This window comes from Channa argus, chromosome 12, assembly GCF_033026475.1.
Source record: "Channa argus isolate prfri chromosome 12, Channa argus male v1.0, whole genome shotgun sequence".
NCBI classification, from domain to species: Eukaryota; Metazoa; Chordata; class Actinopteri; order Anabantiformes; family Channidae; genus Channa; species Channa argus.
Genome location: NC_090208.1, coordinates 14555758 through 14581494, shown reverse-complemented (window position 1 = coordinate 14581494; position 25737 = coordinate 14555758). Strand labels below are relative to the sequence as shown.

The 25737-nt window shown below is 39.6% G+C and overlaps 1 protein-coding gene across 8 annotated transcripts in view; it reads right to left on the bottom strand.

The window, feature by feature from the left end:
• Positions 1–13844: 13844 nt before the first annotated feature.
• arap2 (ArfGAP with RhoGAP domain, ankyrin repeat and PH domain 2) overlaps positions 13845–25737 on the bottom strand; it is a 204578-nt gene continuing 192685 nt past the window's right edge. For 6 of the 8 annotated variants that reach the window (XM_067523327.1, XM_067523333.1, XM_067523330.1 and 3 more), the window contains 8 exons: positions 25562–25679; positions 22984–23112; positions 22259–22395; positions 21206–21288; positions 18765–18800; positions 17568–17631; positions 15689–15820; positions 13845–14999 (listed from right to left, as the gene is read on the bottom strand). In XM_067523327.1, coding sequence (XP_067379428.1) covers positions 14643–14999; positions 15689–15820; positions 17568–17631; positions 18765–18800; positions 21206–21288; positions 22259–22395; positions 22984–23112; positions 25562–25679 — 1056 coding nt within the window. In that variant the 3' untranslated portion in view covers positions 13845–14642. The remainder of the gene's footprint in view (positions 15000–15688; positions 15821–17567; positions 17632–18764; positions 18801–21205; positions 21289–22258; positions 22396–22983; positions 23113–25561; positions 25680–25737) is intronic. The other 2 variants (XM_067523331.1, XM_067523329.1) reach the window with 1 other exon arrangement.

The following is a 25737-nucleotide window of genomic DNA, read 5'->3' as shown; positions in this document are numbered from 1 at the left end:
CCCGAGGGGCACTGATCTGTGACTTCTCAATGTTCTGTGCACATCTGAGATGACAGCACACACAACACGGCCAGCGCTCCAGTCTGGGTTCCACATGATCACCCACAGCAGTACTGTACAGCAAACACGATACAGCCGCACTGTGTACAGACAAGGAAACAGGCCAGGACTTCCACTGCATCCGACAGTGTCACAGTCAGACTGGGCCACACTGAATGTATGAATTCATTTTGTGGGTTGTCTTGGTCTCCTTGAAGGTCGATCCAAGATCTTTGCCCTAGACTTCAGTGAGATGCTTGTTAGTGAGTTCTTTGCAGACGACATTAGGTTATTTGTCCCGTAATGTCCATCATCCATTACCTCTGCAAATACTGTACATCTAACATGCAGTAAGGGGGCTCAGTAAAGTTTGGCACACATCTGTTCCACGTGGCTTTCGATCTACAAGACACATTTTTACCTTATCTTCCACACTTTTTAGTGTTTTTGAAAGAATGCAAAAAATTAAATTATAAATGCAATATTTGGATCTTAGGTAAAAACAACCATTCATATCAGGATTCCGATTTTCCAGAGTAACAAGGATGAATTTTTCACACATCACATCTTTGGCTTGGATTTGAAGGTAAACATACATTAGTGTCAGAATGCCTTCATAAATGAGTCCCTGCGATACTCATTACAATGTAAGAGAAACGCTGTGATGCTGGACGCTAAAGGAGATGTGAACATACGTGTACGCGCTGTTCTGGCTGATTATAAGGAAGCAGTGGGAGAAGTTATTCTCCAGAGATATGATCATGTGTTTCATGAAACGTGTTTCGCCTGTGATTCCAATGTGTGCCCCAGATATAAATGTGTACATTTATATCTCTATAATTTAGAACCTGAGACGTCTACCCCCCACCCCCCTCCTATTATCAGCAGAGGGAGAAGCAGACCAGATTCAATTTGAGGAGAGGTAGTGGATCATGAAGGCATTTCTCCATTCGGGAACAAATTTGATATCCGTCTGGAAGGCAGGACCCAGAACGGCAGTGTTGTCAGAAAAAGTAAAATGTTGCTTTATTTGCCATTCCAACTCCAATTTCACATCATTGCTCAAACTTTTTTGATCTTATCTCTTTTCTGACTTTTTCTTATATTTTTGCTTCTACCTCCCTTGCGCCACTTACCAGAAAATTCCCTGCTACAGCTACTTAAGTTATGAAACTCAGGTCTATTACTTACTGGACAGTATATTTCCACTGATAAAGACTAAAGAAAGGGGCAAACTCTTTTCTCCTTTTATGAAATTGAGTTTTAGGAACGCCAACAGCATCTGCAATACTACCCTGTTGATAATTGCTTGTTGCAAACAGGACAGGCATGAAACTGAATGATATTGACAGGCCTCTCTTTCATCTTGGTCATCAATAACGGAATTGTGTTATTCGATGTTGGGCTTGCATGCTGATAATAATTGCTGCCAGTGCATTAGCCGGCTGCAATAAAGACACTATTGAATTTCCCCACAAGTTTTTACAAATTGATTTTTTTCCCCATATCCAGAAGTGAGTGGAATGAAATGAAATCCTCAGTTCTCGCAGTGAAATATTATTTTTTTCTTTGTTTAACCTGTTTTTCCCTGCTTCATCTGCAGAGTGGTCTTTCCCCCTTTTCCTTATCCAAGCTTTTACCTTTCCATTTACGAAGAATAAGCTATTACACAGTGGCTTTATAATTACTAGTCTCTCTTAGCTGTGCACTTTTGCCACAGCTCTTTGGCGGCTAAAAAGCCAGCAATTAATAAATAAAAAGCTACCCTTGACCCATGGGTTGTCGAAACAATGTGAGCTGCTTATTTGGCACATTCGTTATTCGGCGGTAATGGCGTAATTACACACCGCAACTTGGAGTGAAGACAAACAACGCGCTCCTGCTCTTAAAGACACGCCTTTCTTCTTTTATTCTATTGATATTTGCTCGAAGACCTGTTTGCTTTCCCAGATAAATAAAAGCTTACCTCCTTTGAAGTCAACTCTGTCTTTCCTTATACAGCTTCCTCTTAACCATTCCAAATATCAAAGTCTAATTTTGGATTTGGTTAAAATCTCAAGAGCAGAGAGGTTAACCAGCGTGATTCCTTCAGGCCTTTAGGACAGTTTTACCTCACTGCTATGTGTCTTAGGTTATGCTAGGTAGATGCCCAATACTTTGGAGAGCCACAAAACTAAATCATCTTTATTTTCAGACAGATTGTCTCACTGTAGATGGATCAATATCTAAACCCTTCAAAGCTTTAAACACATCAACTATTCTTGATCATAAATCCTTGTTGCGAGGCATTGGTTCACATCAGTTTCTAGTGAATAGCAATAGCTGTAATTGTGTCAGTGTTTTTAATGACTTAAAGGTTTTTATATGTCAAAGCAGCTGTAACACACACCTCCAGTCTAGTTTCATTGACTGGATCCCAGGTTTGTCTACTCCTGGCTCCAAAAAGCTTTTGAAGATGTCATTAGCCGATAGCGTTCAGATACATTTTCCATTCTTCACTGAGCGTGTGTGAGTGATGTATTCAATAAAGAAACAGTACAATTATTTAATTTAAAATGTTGTATACATATATACATGCAACTATTTTAAGAGGGTTCACTTACTTTAATTTCTTTCCAAAAATTTCATTTCAGTTCAATTTGCTTATTTGGTCTCTTGCACCTGTGTGGCTATTTTCCCCATTTTCAACTAACATTTGGCTATTAAAATCTGCATGCCCGCATTACTTACCAAACCCTGTGAAACCAATGAATGGGAAGAGTTGGACTGAAGCATCGGTTTGGCACGACGCCTGGGAAACAGTGAGACAGGAAAACTGAGAGAAATACAAAAAGGATGGAGTGAGAAGAGAGGAGAACGAGCGAAAAATGTGATAGCGGTGAAGGTGCCAGGGGAGTTCGATGATGCAAAATGAAAGCATAACAACAGGACAGAAAGCGAGGTAAGAAAGAAAGAGCGAGTGAGTAAGATGTGTTTAACTGCGGGAGCTTGTGTAGGAGTGATGGGAGACCCCGCGGGGCCCCGAGGTAATCTGCAGGTTTGTGCACTCGCTCTCCAGCACCTCGCAGGTGTGCTGCAGTGGAGAAGTCACAATTGTTGTGTTTTTACACACACCCTCTGATGAGCACACAAAAGATGAACAGGCACAGAGAGTATAAATACAGCACATAAAGTCCCACTGCAGACTGTAACCCTGTGGTCAGCGTTTCACCTTCTCCTTTTATAATTTACCCATTTCAATAAAAACAAGCAACAGAACAAGCGAAAAAGTTTTTTTTCACCCTGTTTTCTCCCCTCTGCTCCTTACATCCATTTTTTGTCTCTAGCTGTTTTGGTTGGCAATATTAATGAAATATCTGTGTAGCAATGTCATAAGCAGAGACCTGTAAACACCATCTCTCATTAAGATAAAGAATATGAACAGTACAGGCAGAAGGCAGCAGCCAAATGTCCTTGGCTGTCTGTCTTTTTGCAGTTTAGGCTATTTCATCAGCTGCTGCCGTGTGAACTGCCTGTCTGTGTTTTTTGTTTCCCCACATAGTCACACACATAGTTCACTTGCAATCTCTGACAAAGTTCCCTGGGAAAGACTAACATCTTGTATAGTTTCCTGTACTGTGACAAGACTGCGTTTTCTCGTCCCCTTGTCTCACTCTACTGCTGCGTGAGAGATGAAAAACAATGAGGTTTAATCATCTTATTCTCCTTTTGCAAACAATTAGATTATGGCTTTGTTTACTTTCAATTTGATAAGGGAATCTGACACCATTCTTCCCTGCAATCTACAGTCATACATTATGGAGACCATGGAGCGTACTTCTGTTAATAGGAATTGACAGGAGCTACTGCAGAAATAACAAGAACAGACTTCTCCGGAGTCTTGAGCCCCACCCAAAACACTGCGCTTCCAAACACACACACACACGCATGCACCCACACCACCATCAATACACAACAGCAGTGGGACATCCACAAGAAACGCTCATCAATTATGAAGGAGCTCTGAGTACCATCCATTACACCCAATCAGCTGGAGAAATCACTGTTTTACCACCATTAGCATTTCTCTATTCATTAGGAATCTACACACAAACGCACACACACATACACACACACGCATCTGCACACACATGCAGACAATGCGCACAATAAGCACGGATGAATATGGAGAAACTAAACAGTTCTCAGAATGCAAAAGAAACCAGCTCCAGTCCCTAGTTTATTCATGACCTGAATAGCGTGCCTACACAAACAAGCCTCGGCTAATGCTAATTAAGCAGAAAAAAGGCTCGTCGGAGAAGAAGAGAGAAAATGGATTAATCCAAGGACAGCTAGAAGGAAAGGTTCGATTGGAGTTGGAAGTCGGAAGAAAAACACTGGCCAACTTTTATGCTTCAAAGAAACGGTGAGTTTTAAAGAAACAAAAGGCCAAAATCAGGACGAGTAAGTTTCAATTAACTGCACTATGTGATGCCACAGTGTGCTTAGTGGACCTTTAAGCAGTGGTTGTAAAACTATAGTAGGGGCTTGGGATCAGTGAAAGTGTTGCAAGACAAATCAGCAGTTACATAATGATAAGGAAACAGATTATTACAACACAGCACGCAATTTTTTATATGTTTTCTTTTTGTGAAATACTTGGAAATGATTGTGGAAATAAATTGTGAAATACTATGCTGTTTCAAATTGAACATTTTCAGCTTTCACCTCAGGGCTTATAGACATGTTAACTCCGTGATGACTGCGTACCGTGCTTTGATTTCCTTTAAAACAGAGTACTAGACTTTAGCGACCGCACTGGCCACAAGCAATAATCACATATTGGTGGAACAGCAGCGGGAGTAAAGATAAACAGATGGAAAGGAGTTCATTTGGTTGCTGCTCCTCAAGCAGAACGGAAGAGCCATCAGCGTTTGTGTGATGTCAGGCTGCATTTTTGAAGTGGCTGCATCGCGCTTCATTATGCATGCCATATTGAACCAAACCAATAGGTAATCAAGGTGAATCAAATATTAATTGGGACACATTTCGCTGGAGGGCACAGACCAACCCCAGTCGGAGCGAGAGGGACACATCAAAGCCAGCAGTTCTTGTCTGTGTATGAGAAGCAGCGCTCTGACAGAAGCTTTAGTTTAGCTTGGAAAACATGAATTCGGAGAGCAATGGGCTCAGCAGGCGTTCCCAGTCGTGCTACGCTGCAAAGCAAATGACAGTGATTTCAAGATTTTTATAACGGTGCTCAAAAGTGTGAAGGGGAAACAGAAAAACATTTACAGTAACGACCTCTTCATCTGATAAACCCATTTGTCATTTAGTAACTGGTTGCATCTCCTAGCAACTGAAAACATCGCTGAGGTTGTGTTACGGTAGGTTGGGTTTCTGGGAAGACAGGTGTGCTATTTTGTTTTCCTTCCTTGGCCAGACTGAGATCTGTAATACAGCTGTCCACTGGTCATGCTAGTCACAGAAGGGGTCTTCTTGCAAACTGGTTCAGTGGTGGGTTGAAAACAAAAACATTTGATGTCTGTGAGCTGGAACAAGTCTATCATCGCTGCCTTTCTTTTCACGCGTCCCTTCTGTCTCTTTCCCTCTCTAACTATGTCTCACTAGAGCACTTGCCCCTCACCCTTGGTCTATCTCCATCTCTTTTATGTCCTCTAGTGGGAAATCAACCACATGCATGTAAACAAAGCTACTCACACACACACAGACTCACAAACACCATTTTGCAGCACCATGGGGCTGAAAGAAACTTCTACCATCGCAGCTTTGTCTTTCAGGTGGTAATTAGCAGTCATTGTTGTTGTTCTGCTAATCAGAAATCTCACACACCAATGAGGGTCATTATCTTGCCATCAGGAAAAAAAAAAGACCAGCCTGGCTCGGGGAAGATGCAGAGAGATGTGTGTGTGTATCATGTGATATGTATGATGAGAGTCTTATCGAATAAAATGGCGAGATTGGATCTTTTTCAATCATTTGCATGTGGAAGGGCTTAATATCAATTATGAGATGGGATTCTGTGATAGTTTCTTTCTCTGGCTAATTGCACCTTCAGACTAGAAACTTTGTTGTGGGAAACAGCTTTGAGGCTTGCTACAATGTGAACAAAGACGTGCTGAAAATGGTCTGGTTCACAGGGTTAAACAAACCTGAATACAGTTTTTATTTTATTTTTTATTTTATTTTTTATAGCTGCATAAATAATACAGTGGTCTCCAACAGCCAAAAAGAACAGGTCGTAATTTGGAAAAGAGGAGGTTAAAAATTAAACAGCAGCAGTGAGAAATTTAGTACAACAACAAAAAAGATTCAAAGCTAATGCAGCATGTAAGGTGGACAGGCTGAAAGTAGCTGAAAGGACCCTGCAACAATTTTCACAAACACCCATGATAGAGCAATTTAAAGGACGTAATTTCATAAAACTGCTCATTGTGATCACTGAGGCCACCACTGACATTCATGGAAAACTACTGAATGACTGAATGTGAAGTGTAAAAAGCCTGATGGCATTGAATCAAGCAAGCATCTTCATTTTAACTGTAGTCTGTTAGTTCTGGGGTTAGTTCTTTAAACTAAGTAATGGCACTTTGAAGAAGCTAAATGTTCAGCTTAGCGCTTCCTCAACGTGTCACTCAATGTGTCACGTGCCTGGTTGCAACAATAGCAATAACAGCAGTTTCACACTTCAGTCTCCTCCGGGAAAGTCCTATGTTTTGTGACTCATCTGAGAAGCCCAAGTCCTTCAGACAAATATTTGAAGGCCTAAATATTATGTATCAGTCAAACACTAATAATTATCTTTATTAATAAATGATCTGCCATCTTTTAGGTGCTGGTATAAAGAACCAACATAGTCGTACTTTGCAGAAGGTCACTCTCAGAACCTCGACCCGACCATTTAAATTCACTATGCACAGTGGAAGTAGACAGATACATTAGTAACTAATTTAGGCTGCACCAACCGTGATCATATGTGTGCCTGCGTAGACAGTAAGTCATGTAGCTATGACACCCACACCCACCAAGGACATCTAAACTTCAGAGGACAACTACTCTGCCATTCTATAGGAACTCTATGCATCTTTAACAAGCAACTGTTTAAATCTCTTCCAGTTTGCCACTTTGGTCCCTCCCCTGTGTTGATAAGTTCGTTTAGACCAAACAATCCCGAGATGAAGGTTACTGTGGATGGACTGGCATTCGAGATTAGAAGGGAATAAATAAATAATGGACTCAGAATGAGACAACAAATTATGCTAGTCCCTCCAATTCAAATCAATGGTGTCCAATCTTTATCCGTGTCCTTGGGACGGTGGGGTTTGAAAGCCTCGGGGGTGGGGGGTTGGGGGAGGGAGAAAGCCAGTACAGGGTCTCTGAATTCAGGGGTCAGGTGATCGTCAAGCTATAGCCTCCTTTCACTAATGCACTTTCTTCCTTGCTATGTTAACTGCTCAGGTATGCAATCTTGCCATTTCCATTAGGGACATTTTCTCGCCCTGTTCTTCGTCTGCTTACGTGTCCCTCGCTAGTGAAATGAGGCAGCCCATTGGACGGTGGCACACAGAGGTCGGCCCAGCCTCGCTCCTCATTCCACGTCTGGAGTGGATTACTAAATGGAAATGACCGCAGGGTATGCTGGTCCACCCTAATCAGCTCTCAGCTTCTTCCCTCTCTCTCTTACTCAAGACGCCGAACCTCCACCAAGTCCCAAAGACCCTCGGTACAGCTCCCCAGCCTCTGGTTGTTTGAATGTGCCAGATATAGTTGTATCAATATTACAATCATTCTCCTCCACTGCACTGTTCATAGTGAAGAGACAGCTCTTCTACTGTATGTGCACAGATTAAACCTCAGGATCTATTTTTCACCGTAAATATCTCTCCTAAAGGGGCACTCTAGAGACTTTGTACAAGATTTATATAAAGACGGAGGAGTTAAAAGAAACATTTTTAGGTCGAGGTCGACATGTCCTGACTTTGAGACCTTAGGCTGAGTCAAGCTCCTAAAAGCAGCATTCTACAATTTCTATATTGCAACTTTGATAGGCTTTCAGTTAAAAATGTGCTCAAAAGCTGAGACACCTGCAGTGACGAGGTGATTCATTTTCTGTGCAGTTTTCTTCCGAAGCCACAAAGATGTTAACCAGCCATTTTTGCTGCTTGAGGAATGCAGTACCTAACACGATACGCAAACTGATCTTTAGATACACTTTGGTTAGCAGATTAAAATGTGTAAAATAAAAACTGGAATAACATTTGTGTTAAAATATGTTTGAAAAGATTGATTACAGAATAATAGCAGCTGAACTATTTTCTTGGGCTGATTCAACAGTTTACACTGCATAACCTAAAAATTATTCACTAAAAACTTTTAAAATTAATATAAACATATTTGGTTCGCATGGTTGTATAAGTTATTAGAAGTCATCAACTGCTAAATCTTGCTTTTTCCAAAGAAAACAATGGATCTGAATCATTTTCTTGGAATTATTTCAGACTACTTGACCCACAAACATTTCCAACCCTTCACTGTCACAATTCTTCTATTACTGTCCCTGACAGTCAATGTAAGCAAAGTTTACATTTTGTGATGTGAATTAAATTTGATAATAATGATCATTTTGTTTTTATGCTGATGTTAAAACCTTAAACTATCACTATGTATAAAAATAAATAAATAAATAACCTGACTTGGCCAAAATGTGCTTGAAATTGTGCCTTATTGAGTAGAGGTGCTGGTGCAAAATTGGAACGACTTGTTGAACTTGACACATCCCCTCTGAAGGTTTTTAAATGAGGCTCGTTCCTCTAACCAGTCACAGGAGGCCATTTTCTCTGTGAACATTGTACATTTGTTTATTGTAATTTCATACTCACAGTACTAATACCCGAAGCAGAGGAGGGAGAGGGACGGCTGAGGTGAGTAGAATGGACCAGATTGATTCACAAAAGCTGCATATTGTAGCTTCAATTAACAATGTATGTGCACTGACAAGGAAGAAGAATGTGTGGAATAAAAAAAGACAGCCACTCTGATCATACTTCAACGTGGCAAACCCCTTTGGGCGATAAATGGGTGGTCAAAAATAATAGAAACACCTGAGTGTATGTTTGGCTTGACAGCAACCTATTTATTTTAAAATTGCACTATATCTTGCTGATCTATCTTGTAATTAACAGAGCTGGAGCCACATGCGAGCTGTTATCATTTTTAATTTAATGAGCAAGATTTTGGTGAAAAGTGCGTGTGTGTGTGTGTGTGTGTGTGTGTGTCTGGCTCAGACTAGCTAATAACCCAACACTACGCCTACAGTAATATGCTAAACAATTTGGGAATAGGCTTCAGTTACAGACAGTGAGGCTACCACCTAAACAAATACAGTGTTAGCACTGGAGCTGCTCCATCTGGCAGCATCCCCACTATTCCAATAAAGAAAAAAATGCCCAATTTTCCCAAGTTTAATTTGAATGTTTATGATTGCCTTCTTTATTAGCTCTGCACTGACTTGCTTCCACCTTCGTGCGCGTAGGGGACGGGGGCTGATTGAGGCTTCGAAGACTCAATCCTGGTTATGTATTGCAATTGCAGAGGCCTTTAATTAGATAAAGCTTGGCCGGTTTGAACATAAACTTTACCGCCATGTCAGGCTAAAAGGGTCCATGTGTTGTAAATATCAGCGGAGACATTAATAGAATTGAGATTAGAGGGCAGTGTGGATGAGTGTAAAAAAGGCAGCCAGCAGTGGGACGACTTCGTGCAGTGAACTATTTATAGTGGCTAAAATGGACGGCTCCATTAATATAAGCCTTACCCTTTCTGGAAATGTAAATCACCAGGGCAACAGCTCGACGTCCATGTTATACCGCTGCAGTATGTCAGAGTTACCAGTGCCGTCTCTCTAATTTACAGTGGTCTGGAATACGGCAAAGATTCATTTTTGTGTATTATCCTCACAGACATCTGCTCTGTTTTAAGTCAATATGGCATCTTAGCAATGTTTTGCTCTACTTCTAAAATGAGTTAGCATCTTAGATTAGGCATATGCCTGCAAAGGATATGTATTTTAATTGCACGGCTCTTTCAGAAATGCAGCACAAAGTGTAATATAGATGTTTACAGTTGTATTACAGCCGTGTTGAGGCCTGTCACTCATCTCCTCTTTCACTTCTGCCCTTGATGCTTATATAATTCACAGGCAGAGACAAAGCGAGCGAACACCAAAGATGGAGAGACAGCCAGAGATCAGATCGCAGCCTCAGTGGACACTTCCACAAGGCCAAGGGCTGATCAATAACCAGAACATTTCAAAACTGCATTGGATTAAGTTCAACATGGCTTGTTTTTTTTTTGTTTTTTTTAAACCGCAGGCTCCGAGTTTAATTGAGAAGCATCTCACGTCGAATCGGGGGGCTCATGTCTGCTCTTTTGAAATAACTTGTCATTCTCTCTCTTTGGCGAGCATATCAGCTTGCTCCTTTTCTCTCTAATCCCCCTCCTTTCTCTGTCTCTAGCTGTCATCTCTGTCTGTGTGAACACTGCACACAGCTCAGGAACTCTCAACTACTGTACACGTCTGCATGTGTGTGCTACATGACTCCGAGCACACAGCTGGCCAGTTGTGGAATTAACATTTTTACTCACCACAATGAAAATTACTCCTTTGTAAGTGAAGGTCAATCAGCAAAGTTTAGCTCCTTAACTCCGAACACTCTTTTTGCAACATTTTCCAACCACAGGCTGAGCTGTTTTATTCATTTTTTGATGCCTGGCCCACAGCTACAGGCATCTGCTGGTTTTCCATGATTGTATATTATGCAAACATTCAGTTTAGATTTACTACATCACAGTGAACTGCAATTCACCACTGAATGATGGCAGTTACATTTTTGCCTCTAGCCTGAGCGACCACGTGTAACTTGGCCTTCAGTGTCTTGCAACATTTGGACAGATTGGAGGACTAATCCTGGGACTTGTGGACACAGTCCTCCTGACAATTCTCCCTCCCGATGTATCCACACCTTTTACATACTGTGGAATGAAAAACAAATGTCAGTGTAATGCAGTCAAGTGAAGCAACAATTTAATACCAAAATCAGATTCATTTATTAACAACTCAGGTATGTGAAACATGACAAGAGGCCATGTTATGAAAAGTGCAACACACTCAAGTAAAGTAGAAGTACCCCCTACTTAGACTTAAAGACAGTTGTTGAGTAAATGTACTCCCTGGCACTGATCAAGGTCACCTCAAACAATAATGTTCATGACTTTGCAGTGCTTTTCACTGAACTCTTGAACACCATATGGTGACCTTTGTCCACTAAAGTCCTCAGAGGGATGGAAAAATGCTGGCTTCTTCAGAAAACAGAGGACAACTGAGGTACATACACATGCAGATGAGCCCATGGAAAGATACAGAGGATGTAAAGATTGTATGATGTCAATTCAATAGGCATTTCTGCAGTATTTTAGGGGAAATAATTATCTTTACTACTTTCGGGTGAGTGATAATGTGACCTGAAGGGAAATGGGCATTTAATGTAGAACAAATCACTCGGAGTCAAAAGCACAAAAAGTATAACCTTAATTCAAATTGTGTGTTCCAAGATGTGAAAACATAAATAAAAACAGATGGCAATGATTTGCTAATCACATCAAACCATATTTTATTCATAATAGAACATAAACACTATATCAGATGTTGAAACTGAGACATGGGAAAATATTTGCTCATTTTGAATTTGATGCAAATTTGAACACATCTCACAAAAAGGTGGAACAGGGGCAACCAAAGGCCAACTATTTAGGTTAATTGGCAACAGGTCAGTAACATGACTGGGTATAAAAGGAGCATTTCAGAGAGAGAGTCTCGAATGTAAGGATGGACAGATGTTCACCAATCTGTGACAAACTGTGCTAAACAATAGTGAACAATTTCAGAAAAATGACTTTGAAGATCCCTCCATCTACAGTATATAATATCATCAAACGATTCAGAGAGTCAGGAGGAATCTCTGTGCACAAGGGACAAGGCCAAAGGTCAAAACTGGATGCACGTGATCTTCAGGCCCTCAGGCACCACTGCATTAAAATCACTCATGATTCTCTACAGGACATCACTCCATGGGATCAGGAACACTTCCAGAAATCACTGTCTGTGAACACAGTTCACTGTGCAATACACAAATGTTAAAGCTGGATCATGCAAAGAAGAAGCCATGTGAGAAAACTGCATTAGTGGCTATGCAGTGGCCTAATATTTCTTACACATCTGGAAAGACACCATCAATGCTGAAAAGCACATGGAGGTTTTAGAGCAACAGACAACGTCTCTTTCAGGGAAGGCCTTGCATATTTCAGCATGACAATGCTAAACCAAGACAATGGTCTCCTCACTTCCCAGACATTTACAGACAGTTGTTGTTGGAATGCTACACAATGGTGAACATCACCCTGTTCAAACTTTTTTGAGATGTGTTGCAGCCATCAAATTCAAAATGAGCTAATATTTTCCATAATGGTAAATTTCTCAGTTTCAACATCTGATATGTTGTTTATGTTCTATTGTTAATACAATATGAGTTGAGATTTGCTAAACATTGACTTCTGTTGTTATTTATGTTTTACACATCATCTTTTTGGGAATTGAGGTTGTATTATTACATATCACTATAAAGAATCTACAAGTCTACAATGTGCAATAACCACAATGTACTGCAGTAATATACAGTAGTTAATATAGGGGAGAGAAAAAAAATACATTTGCACAGTCCAAACTATTCTGTACTGGGAGAGGTCCAGTCCATAAATGCACAAATGTGGTAGCTCTTTGATTAGAGTATAAGGACATGAAACAAAGGACAAGCAGCTGGTGTATGTGGCATAATGAAAATAAAATGTTAATATGAATTTTTCATGGAAGAACCTGTGTGACAATTGCCTACGTGTGCATTTTCTGACTGCTATACATTATTCAGAAAGAGCATGTGACTTGAGGCAGGGAGTTTATTCTTACATTTCACTTGAGGAAAAGCAGAATTTGATGAAATCTATGAATAAAATAGTGATATGATTTTATATAAATAAGTCAAAGGTGGAATGAAGTCTTTTTTTCTCACTGAAATCCAGTTTTAAGCTCTTGTATGTGCCTCCACATTTTGACTTAAAATAGTACACTTGTTGTATGAGGGGAGAATTTTTTAAACCATTTACCATTTTTGATATATTACACAGTGGTGTACTTGGATTTGTTGTATACTGAGCACAAATACCCGCAAAAAATTATATAAACCTGCAGAGAGCAGGTGCAAAAATAAAGCAAAAGTAAAACAGAGATAAAGAGCTCCAACAGAAAAAATCCAATCAAAATGCATAATAAAGCTGAAAGCTATGGTGGTTTAATTATCATTAAACAATCACACTGATGTTTATCACTTTTAGGCTTTCCATATTTCAATCATTATGTAATGTTTCCACTCATATTATCTTAATGGCTTTGCGTCACGCAGTGCTTTACCTTTACCAAAACTGTAATTATCTGATGGATCTGTGTGTAGTTGTAGTTTCAACGCTATAAAAAGTAGAAGCTGACAATCTTCGTCCCTTCCCTCCTTCCCTCCCTCCCACTCGCACAGTGACACCTCTACCACCTCCATTGTTCCCACCATCTGTATTTCTGTGGAAACACAGGAAAGATCATTTTTAGCCAAAGCGATTGGCAAAGATAGAAATGCTTCATTTGCACTGCACAGGAGATGTGCCAGTGAGAGAAACGGTGTACAGAATAAAAAATAAATTAAAAAAACTATTTAGCCATGTTTATTTACATATTTTACTGTACATTAAAATATACATTTGTTGGCAGCCAGAGCAAAGTTTGGAGTTGTATCTTATAAAACACCACAGCTGTACAGTTAAAGTTACACTGCTAACGGGTATAAAAATTCAAATAATTACAAATAAATAATTACATATGACATCTCCCACAGCTACCTGCTAATATTGCAACTAAAAACGGGAAGAAATGGCAGGTATGAATCTCTTGGCATTCTTAAACATGCCTATGATTATTTCCCTTTTCTGTGGTAAAAACAGATGTGATCACTAACAATCCGAAATATACAAAATGTATTTACTGTCCAACTACATCAAAAACTGTTTTTGTGCCAAAAGTGCTTCCAATGAAAAAGGTCAACATTGCCGGTTTCGGAAATCTCTGCAGCCTACTGCAAATCCTTTTCAGAATAACTGTAAACATTAAAGCATAAAGCAGGTAGTTTGGAGTATTTCTAAACATGTCTAAGGTCTGACAGCTGAACATAGCTGTGTAACATTCTCAGCCTATAGAAGAGCGGCATACGGTAGAAATCATGCTTTGTAGTGCTTGGGGCAGCGCCATGGCCAGCTGACCTCTAATGTCTCCTGCACCTTTTTTTCCACATCGCCCTGTGCATAAGCATCTCTTCATATAGTTCAAAAGCAGTTTTCAGCCTATTATTCCCCTCCCGAAAGTAGCACTCTTTGCTTCCATCTACAGTCTCCTCACCTTTCTCTGTCCGCTCAGCCCTGTAATGTTTGTCTATCTACCTTTCTTTCTCCTGTCACTCACTCTTGGCACTGCGTCCAGTCTTGCTCAGCACAGAACTAAGTTCATTCAGCAGACCGGGTGGCATCATACTCTCCCCACCAAGAACAGGCTTCCTGCTATTGTTGTTACAACCGCCATGAGGAGGAAGAGGCATCGGCAAGGCCTGCTGGGACCTGGATGGGGACGGAGATGGAAGTTGTGGAATTTGGCGTGGGATTTCTGTGGAGTTTTTTCTCTGCTGGACCTCTGGTGGCTTGAGAAGCTCATTGTGGTTCAGGTAGCTGCCTGTGCTGCTGGCACTGTGGTGGAGGGGGGCATCTCTGTAGGGCTTTGGGTTGACATCACCAAGAGAAGTTCTCCTGTTAGTCAGCTGTGGGCAAAAATGGTACACAAGTAAGATGATGGGACTTTGTCAACAGATGATTTCTGTTCTCAAATTTACATCTGTGTATTTTATTACAACTTTTAAGTGACTTTCTCAAAACTGAACACAGTCTGACGCCAATTGTCTCAAGCCTTACCATTATTACAAATGATTCAAATGATCAGGAGTTCATGCTACACAACCAGAAAAAATCAATCACAACCAGGATTTTTTTTTTTTAGTGAGTTCAAGCTGTAAATTTCTTTCCTGATTCTGAAAAGTGATACAATAGTCGGCCAGTGGTGCCGCCATAGTCGAATTTGAACAAAACAAAAGATGTGTCGGTAACACATGGTAACCACTGCATCAGACTGAGAGCATACCTCAAAGATGGTACCACCTTCCCCCAATAGTTAAAAACACTGTGATGTAACCTCCCCTCTCTCAGTTGCGTTAAAAGTTATTTTTTGCTAAGTAACACAGTAGCAAAAAGGTGAAAATTAGAAAATGTCGATCGGTGACAAGTAATCAAATCTAAATCATTTTGGATCTTCTGATCAGTCATCAAGATGGCAAGTTTCTCATGTATTCTGCAATAGTTGACATTTATTATAATAAACAGATAACAGATTTTTAGCCAGACAGTGGTGGCGAGTAAGAAACAGAAGTAAATGAATATCACCACAGTTTCTCACCTTTTTGCTGGAAATGGGGATCTGTGGTGGCATATTGCAGCTTTCAGTGGTCAGAGCTCCCCCTCTGGAGGATTTGTTAGCAGCAGGTTCTTTAACGGAGGTAACGGTCTTTGAACAAAGGTCTGAACCATACTAAAGACACACAGCCAACAGCGTTAATTAGTAGTCATGTTGATTCAGTGTGGACAGCAAAGAAAGCTCATGTTGATCCATCGGCTTTGTTTTGTCTTTGACCTACTGTATGTGTGAGGTTTGCACTTGGCTCAAAGTGAAGGGTAATACACAAAAACTGACACACAGATTTACAGTACATGGACACACGTGCATAAAGTAGATAAGGAGAACATAAAGTATTTACACTCTTCATCATTGTTTAAAGGCGACTCACTCTAAACGCTGGACTGAAACAAACATTTTTAAAGACGGGAAAAAAGCATCAGTGTGACAATCCAAATTTCCATTGCAGCTGTCTGACTGTGTACCGATCCTTGGCTAAAGTTTCTCTTTAGCAAAGTCTCCTTTTGTATCTCTGTGACCCCCAGACCTACAGAACTACCTTTCTTTAACAAACCCTTGTATCATCACTGCTAAGACCTGTCCTTGGACCTTTACACCCCCTGCCAACCCTCCAACACTCACCATCACCACCATCCATTCCACCTTGCTTCAAAAGGAGGCCCTCCATCGCTAGTTGCTATGGAAACTGTTGGAGCCCAATGCTCACTAACAGGTAAGAGAAGGGGAAATCAAGAACCCTGAAGTGCTCTCTACTTTCTCATCCACGCTTTCTCTCTGCCCTTCCCACAAGTCCTGTGTCCTTCCCACAAGCCCCCGTGTTGGAGGCTGACAATCCTGATATTTAGCGGATTTGGGAGGAGAATCCTAATATTTCTAGCCGGCTTCAGTCTAATATAGATTAAGTCGCTGCAGAGCTAAGAGCTTCTCCAAAGAGCACGGGAAAGTCACTGATCCCACTGAAATAAACACCTTGAAACACTTAAAAACAGCAGACAAAAACGGGCTCTGCCTGTGGAGCAATCTCCCCCTGACAATGTTGCCCTTTTTACTTGCTAACCCACACTAAGGCACTAAAAGGCTTTTACAGTAAGCACCTGTGATAAAAAAAACATTGTGCTGCAGACACGTTCCCATAAAGGAAGCAGAACAAAGGGCTAATGCTAAAGAAATGTGCTGAGCATACAATACAGGGGTGGGAAATTTGAACTTCACAGTGATGTTCTAATAATGAATTAGAAAATGAGCAACCATGTGCATTCAGTGTAATGGGGAAAAAGATGCCATACGATATCAGCAATGCATACGACAGAAAAAGCCACAAACATGACACATCACATAGCATGTTCTTCCCTGTGTTTGCTTTGCCTTTCTTTTTTCATGTCATATACTTGCTGTATCAGCGACTGACAACAGCAACACAAGTTGAATCTCTGGGGTTAAGTACCACAATGTGATTGTTACAGTCGCCTTGACCTTATTCTCACAGCTTTTCCACATAAAGTGATTTATGTTATTGCTTAGTGACCTCGAAAACTTTACAGTTCTCTCCCTGTTTACGTATTTCATCTGCCTAACAGCACAACGGAAATGGAGGATTGTGGAAAATATGATTTGTCATATCCTCTTGTTCTGAGATGTGGATTGTAAAGGCTGATTTATTCAAGCTGTAATCCAAGTATATTTTTCATCCAAAGAAGAGGAGAGGATGTGTCCACAATATATATGTCACATACGCTGTTATTTTTGGTTTGCAGCACAACAGTAAAAGGGCAAGAGAAAGGAGACACATGATTGACCGTAGCTTTTGCATGAAGTGCTTTGTACACATCTATCCTAATGCCTCTATTACACGTTAGCCTACCTTCATCCTGATGATGTCTGCCACCCAGCTGACCTGCACCTCCTTCTTCTCACAGCAGAAATGCCTAAGGAGGGAAAGCTTACTCATATCAGTCATTGATTTCCACCTCATTATTTCTCCACTAATTTAACCAGGTGGCTGGATTTGGTGAGTCATCGCACTGGACAACGGTTTCTTTTTTGAGGATACAGTTCACTGGGAAATGTAGACTTGACGACGGGTGGGTTGGCTGTTATTACTTGCGATTACATGAATCTACACAGGTAAAGTATCCCTTTGCAGCCATGATTAGCACTGTAAGTAGCAATCTAGGATGATGGTTTAAATAATACCTGTCACCTATTGAAGCTGGTACAATAATCTCTTTGGTTTCAAGCTATTTCTAGTGTCTGCTCCTGTGGTCATACTGTAGTGTACTACAGTGTGTGTGTGTGTTATTAAATTTGTGAGCTTAGGCTACATTAATAAACTGGACAATAATTGACAATGTGGCAAAGTTCTTTTCTCAGTGCCTTGCACCGTTCACCATCCCAAATGGACTTCTCAAGCAATAAAAGGTTCCTTTTTTCCACAAATTCAGTGTTACGTGGTTAACAAGAATATTTAAGTCAAAGATATATCCACAGTCAATCTAGTTATTCTTGCAGTGCTGTGAGGCTTTCACATTATTTAGCCACTGCAGATGTTTAGAACGTACAGTATAACCATGTTTGCCATAGTCAACTTATTTTTGTTTGCATGTTAACATTCTAAAATTTGCAAATCTATGTAGTACGAAAAACACACCACAATATGTGAAAGATAACATTTAAAATACATTTAAACATTTAAGTTCATAAGTTTATGCAGCAGTATGTATCAGAAATTTCATGAGACTATCTAGTTGGCCTTTATCACAAAAAATTCAATTTGTCAACTTGGAAGACAGCTTTTTATGTGACCGCAGATTATGATGATAGCTACAAATAGAAAATAAATTACAAACATTCTTTGACTTCAACCAGACAAAAGCCTCCTGGTGCGACCAGCATGGATTTTTGTAACTGCACCGAGGGTCCCTTTTCTAACCCACTTAGTTCACTACAAAGTCCTAAAACTTAAAATTTTTATCTTTCTCTACCAGTGATATATTAAGTGGAAAGTGTAAAAGTCACACTCATCAATTATTGAACTGGAGAACTTCTGCGTGACACTCACCATTGTTGTTTATCAGTATAGACTGTGAAGCCCCAGCTGTTGAAATGAGAAGGACATGGGTCAGATTCTTAGATCCTTTCTCAGCAAACTGAAGCTTACACAACCCCACACACACATTTCATTTGGAGACAGAGGTTATAAACATGTTTTTGAAAAAGGACACATGGAATTTTCAAGTATCTAACTCAACAATAATAAAAGGAATAAATGAGAAAGCAGGTCAAACCTTTTTCATTAAAATGCAAAGAGGAAAAACATTCACAACAAATGCTAGGTGCTAAACTGTGGAATTAATTAAGTTCATCAGTGCAATCGCAGCCCACATGTTTATGCATGGGTAGACCTCAATATGCTCTGGACCAACGTATGCAACACACAAAACACATGCTGCTCACCTATAAGCCTTAAAGTACAATTTGTTGGAAGAGAGTAAATCTTTAAAATTTAGACTTGCAAATAAGTCAAAAATAAATAAATAATAATAGAATTTTATATATATATGTCTTTGTGAGTGAGAGTGCCTGCGTGTTTTAATTAAAATCTGCACAGATGCACTAGAAGTTGAAAAGACCACCTTCCAGGAGAATTCACCTTCCCTAAAACCCTTCACAGCTGTGGCTGTACAGGAGCAGAGAGTAAGGGGGAGAACAAAGTGAAAAAGGGGAAGAGATAGAGCGCCTGCAGCCTGGAGCACCACTCATCTGAGTTAAGCCAGCCGATCCAACCATGCAGTAGGCTGCTCACAGATAGACCTCTGCCTAATGAGGTACTGGAGCGCTGCCTCTCCTAACCCTCTCACTATGACTCTCTTCGTTCTCCTCAGCACACTGTCTTTATTTCTTTATTCGCTGTATCACCTCTCCCACAGCCCACTCAACAGTATATCCATGATACCACACTGTATTATTTCTTGCTTATGTCTCTCTTTTCCTCTTTTCCTTCATCTCCCACTCCCTCTCTCTTATCCAGTTTTCTCCCCTAAAGGACTGTGTAATGCAGACAATCGCCTTGCTGGACTCATTTTTCATGCTTCTCCAGACTCGAAATTCTGACATGGAGAAAATTATGAGGAATTATAATTGGATAATGTGAAATATAAGGTTTGGCTTCTTAACAGTATCCTCTTTGTTTGACCAGCAAGACCTGCTGCAGGTTTGGCATGTGTCATAAATTGTAATAATAGAATATCATTAAAATAAAACAGTGGCAGGAATGTTTCCTATCTGCAGAAGCACAGTTTGATAATTTGTATTTGTTAAAATGCAGTTACATTTAATCAATTTCATTCGAGTGAAAAATAAGATGAGGTCAACAGTGGCTCGGGTAACCCCTCTAGTGAATTGGAAATGGCAATATATCTTTGGGAACCAGTGGCTTAAACACACATCCCCAAAAGTAAGAATACTCAAAAAGACACTGACAAGAGTAAATAATCAGTAGTTCATCTTAATAACAGAAAGGAGTTGATTAGCTAAGACTTTGCAGCAGTTGTTTTGGGGTCGCCACATTGTTATGAAGCTACAGCAAAGACGGAAAAAAACTTTGGAATAAATTGTTTGGCTTGACATAATATGTATTGCATTAAAAAATATGCAAGAAGGAAATGGAAATGGAAACAATTGGGCCCTAAAACTGACTGATTATTGTTGATTGACCACTTTGGCAGAGGCAGCTGTGTCTGTGAACTAAAGTCCAAGAGAAGCAGGTGTAAAACTTATGGCAATGTTGGTTTATTGGCTGCACACAGTAGGGGTGAGCATCCAACTTTGTCTTCTTAAACAAATTTCAGTAATGTCTAAATGATAAGGAAAAGCTGATGGAAAAAAACATATTACAGGAAACGAAAGAATGCACATTGATAAAGTGCAATACATACTGTACTAGAAGACTAAATTCATGTTTTCATGTGTTTTCCTAGACATTTTGCAGATAATTTCAGATGCATAGTTTTGTAGTATGATTGAAGCAGCCACTTGTATACAGTGAATATTCGAATACTTCACATTTGAAGGTATGTTTAAGTTCAATATTCACCTTGGAAGCAATACTCCACTTACTTTAAGTTCTACTTTTTTGGCTTCTTCAGGAGCATTTAACTGCATCTCACTGTCTTCCACAGCAGAAGTGAAGTGGGTAAGGAGACCAGTTAAAAAGTGGTCTAAATGTTATGGATATTTGTCAAAAACTAAGACATTTTCTATGTTGTTGAAGGCTGTTCACCCTGAGCTGAAAGCTGATTATATCACTGCATTTTCTTTTTGCATTTACAAAATAGTCTGGTTTCAAAATGTTTAATCTTTCTGTAATTTTATTCTGTGTCTTAAACAGCTCACAACGATTGAGGCATCGTTCCCTCACTCATTCAAATCTATGCATTTTTGGGATACAATACATTCAGGAAACAAAATTAGAGATTTATTATCCAAGTGAGCAGGCTTTACCTAGTTGGAGGTTTGAGCTTTTTCTTCAGACCTAAGTAACACTTCACAGACTTGAGGTGGATGACTTTCTCTGCCTTAGTGCTCTGGAAAAAAAAAAAAAGTTTGATGAATAAACAAAGGGAAAATTGGTGTGAGACACACATGAAACCTAAACTCAACTAAATAAGCAAAAATGAAATTACAGCATCACAACATGACAATCAATTAAAATCATTTTCAGCAAACCTCTTCTTCCAAGAAACAAAGAAAAAGCAAAAGAGAACAAAGTGAACACAATCAAAGTGGCCTCTGACACCTACACATCATAACCCACCATCAATTTCCCATTTCTTTCAACACATTTTGTCCTAAAGACAGACCTGGCAATAATTGTAGAGGCCAAGGAATACAGCATCAATTAAACTACAGTAACACTTTTAATTTCCTTTGTGTTTATGCAATAATTAGTCACATGATTGTGCAACGTGATATTTAGAAAGCTTTCAGTGAAAATCCCCCTCCCTCTCACACACACACACACACACACACAGCCATCCTGCACCCATTTTCCCTCCCCAACTAGCGCCAGAATTACTTCACCTCCATCAATTATTAACATTAACACTTCTTCACACTCTTTTGCAAATCCCATGTTTCAACTGCAGAAATGTGCTGGAAGAAAAACCCTCAAGGGAACTCAGGCCTGATGGTCCTCTCTGACGCGCACACCACAATCTTCCTGTTTTTTTTTTTTTAAAGAAAGTGGGAAGTCCACTGCTATCAGTATATTTTCCTCCTTAATCGGAAGATAAGGAACCCTGAGACATACACGTCACCAGGGATATAAGGAAGGGGGCATTTGGGTGGAGTTTTGTCAATTTGGCCAAGATCACGTCGGGTCCAGTCTAACACGTTTTCGTTTTCTGAAGCAGTCGTATGACCTTTACAATTCCCTCATGATGCAAAGCAATCTCTGTTCACCCAGTACTTTGTGTTTGAATGCAAAAACCCATGGTAGCAAGTGTTTACAGTAGATGTAGCAGTAGATTAGGCTGAAAATAAAAGCGTACTTACTTTGATATCTCTGTAGAGCTGCAGCTTCTCTGCACATAGCATAACATATTTGTCCTGGAATTTGTGCCCTGACAGCAGTTTGGAGGATCCATCATTGAACTTCATGTAGTCAGATTTAATAAGCTGCTTTTGGTCTGCTACAAAACAGGGAAAACCATAAATGGAGATATTTTATGTAAGTCTACAGTGAGTACGCATGGAAAACATCCTCTGTTTTCAGTTGGGCAGCATCAACACCACTTGTAGTGTTTTAAACTTATTTGGTTACATTCATTTCAAAGTTTATGACATTTAACCTTATTAAATCAATACTGTAAACATACACATATTGAATGAAATGACAGTTTGCTTACATAGTACTAAACGTGCATGGCAGAAGCTGGACATTCTGTTTTTTCTTTTTAATTAAATGCTTTGCACGTCTACTTTTTTATATGGTTCTAGGTTTGAGGTTTGAGGAGTACATATAAATAATTGGTAAAAAACTTCACTCTGGCTTTAAAAAAAAAAACTTGTTGAAAAACCCTCGAGTTTTGAAGTAGGATGTTGACCAAGACCAGAACCTCTGTAATATGAAAAGCCAGAGGGAAGATTACTACTATTGTTTATACATGTACTACTCACTCTCGAATCATATAAAGCAAGTCGACAATCGGTTGGACAAAGTCGCTCTTTAGAGGGCAATCATATTCATATATTCTTCTACCACAGATAGCAAACTTTACCTTTCCCATCAACCTCTCTTTTGGCTCCTGCAAACTGCTTTATAACAAGAAAAGCAGAGCTAGGGCAGTCCAAGGTACTCCACTCCAACACCTGTTCAAGAATCTTTTCACTGTGGTGCAATGGTCGCTCTGCAAATAAACAGAAGACATTAGATCAGAGAAAGGTTTAGATCAGCAGGTACCTTTGTTAGGAAATAGCAGCACTCACACAAAAGCGTCCCTGTCGTTTCACATGAATTATAAATGCATAAAGCAAAATCACAACCTCAAATCATAAAATCCATGACTGATTCTAGTTAAACAAATAAAATGATGTTGTTGTTCTCTCTGTTTGCATCACAGAGCAGTTTAAATTATCTCCAGCACATCAGGACCTGATTATGAAAACACATTCGTGTGCAAAATAGAACTATTATCTCTTCCTAATTTGTGAACAGGGTAAAGGTACTATCAGCCAAAAATAAAAGGGGGGGAAAAAAAGAAAAAGAAAAAAAATTGGATAATTTGTGTGCCACCACCTCTGCTCTGGTGCTTCCATCTCTACACTCCCCTGTTTTTCATAACCGAAGGATGTAAAAAGAGCCACAGTGGCATAACTTATTCATAACAGACGGCTTATCTCCTCCCTGGAATCTCTGCAGACCCCGGCCACGGAATTAGTTCCTCATTTTCCAACAAATATTAGTTCCCCTTTTCTGCCTATTGTCCTCGATAACAGTGTTTATCTGTAGCTATCCTCCAAAATGGCTAATTAACGCACTTTCCCTCCCTTCTTTAGGGTTTTGCGAACAAAACCTGTCACGCTACCGCCTTCAAAATAGCTTGACTGTTTACTCTTTCACACACATATTGTCTTGCCATGAAAAATATGCTGAACCGTCAGCAAATATATTCAGTATTCAACACACCTTCATTTTTGAGGACGGCGTGTCCTCTGCAACTTTGTGAAGAGAAAAACAAACATGAGAGCGCAGTGTAAACTCTTAGTGAACTGATGAAAAGTGCACAGGGACCGCAAGCTAAGCAACTTCGCGACAAAGCTCAACTTTGACTTCCCCTTGCTCGCGTTTCGCGTAGTATGATCAAATGCAGGTGTGTGTGGGACAAGGTGCTGTCAGTGCATATTAATGCAAAAGGAGGTGGGTCAGCCCCCTTTTCAATCAAGGGAGATGAAGGTAATTCATGACATATGACGGTAAAGATGATTAATTAATGTGCATATCATCAAAACTGAGGATGCTTGGCTAATTTCACAGTAAGCTTCTATGTTCACAGACACTGGTTCATTAGAGATACCATAATCTTCTAATCACAAGATCCTTGGATGACGGGAAGTGTGATCTTTGAATACTCTATACCCTGAATGAGAACAGCTATTTAATTGGTAAAACGATGAATCAATCACTAATTGGATGTATAGGGGAAACTTTTTACCACTTTGAGATGTGTTGTTTAACTTAACACATCGACATCCTTTTAGCTCCTCTACTGAAAACAGCTCTGTTAAGATTGATCACGCAACAGGTGTAAATTACAAAAGAAATAAATCTTTAGGGCCCCATCTGAAATGTATGCAATTCAAACTTTTTTCCCATAACGCTTGGTAATGCATTAAAATAAAGCCATTACTGAGAGTTGTAAGTCAAAGTGAAGGCTGAATTAAAAAAATAATTAAAATTAGTAGAAAAAAATAAAAACGATATGTATACAAATATAAACGCTACAGTTAAGACTAACCGGACCCTTCTGTTTAACAGGAAGGATAGACCTAATATTTGTTCTTGGAGAAGCTGTTGTAGCTGATTAAAGTAAAATATGTGTTAAATTTCTTTAAACAAATTCCAAGAAGCTGGAATTCAGAAGCTTTTTAAGTTTACACAGTAAGTTGTCCTTCTTGTTGCTCAGTTTAGTCTAGCAAGAGTCAATTTAGAGGGTTTTTACCTCACCAAACTACTACTACTAGTAACTACTGATATGTTTTTCAGATTCAATATGTTGCTATACGTAGCAGTAAAATGTTTAGGAGGGGTGTAAAAACTTTCTGAAGAGACTATGTTTACTAATGGAAATTATTTGAAGACAATCTTTAAAGGTGGCACCAGCGACAAAAAGCCAGCGGAAAAGTTGTTTTAAAACTTTGTTTATGAACCTTTAAAGTGAAGTAACTTACTTGAAAGGTTTACAAGCTTTGAAATGAAGTGAGCGGCACAACCAAAGAGTAATGTTCTGTTCTTTGATTGTCTCTCTTAATATGTTTTAGAGGCATGAAGAGATAAAACTATGTAATATTTGATAATGAAAAAGTAAAGATTAGAGAAAAGTTGGTGTTAACTTGTGTGTTTTTTCCTTTGGTGTCTTGTGAAACAACTTCCACGCATTATCTTGCACAAGTATGGAACTACTGGTCTACTGGCAGTTCCACAATGCAGGAATCTTTTTGCTTGATTAATGACTGAACACCTGCATCTAATTCTAAATAGGACTTTGATAAGTGCTAATCATAAATCACTGCTTCAAACAAGCTTTCACCACACAATTGATTTGTATCTATATTACTATTAGATGAATGCCCTTATACCTAGCTCCCCGTTCTCAATAACTTCAAAGATGGTCCATAAGTCTTCAGCAGTGAAGGAGATATTCTTCATATTCAGTGCAGTTTCTGCAAGCTCAGAGGACCGCATGCTGGGGGAGACCTGCAGCGAACACAACAAGCACATACTGTAAATGCTCACTGAGGCAAAAGAACTGAAT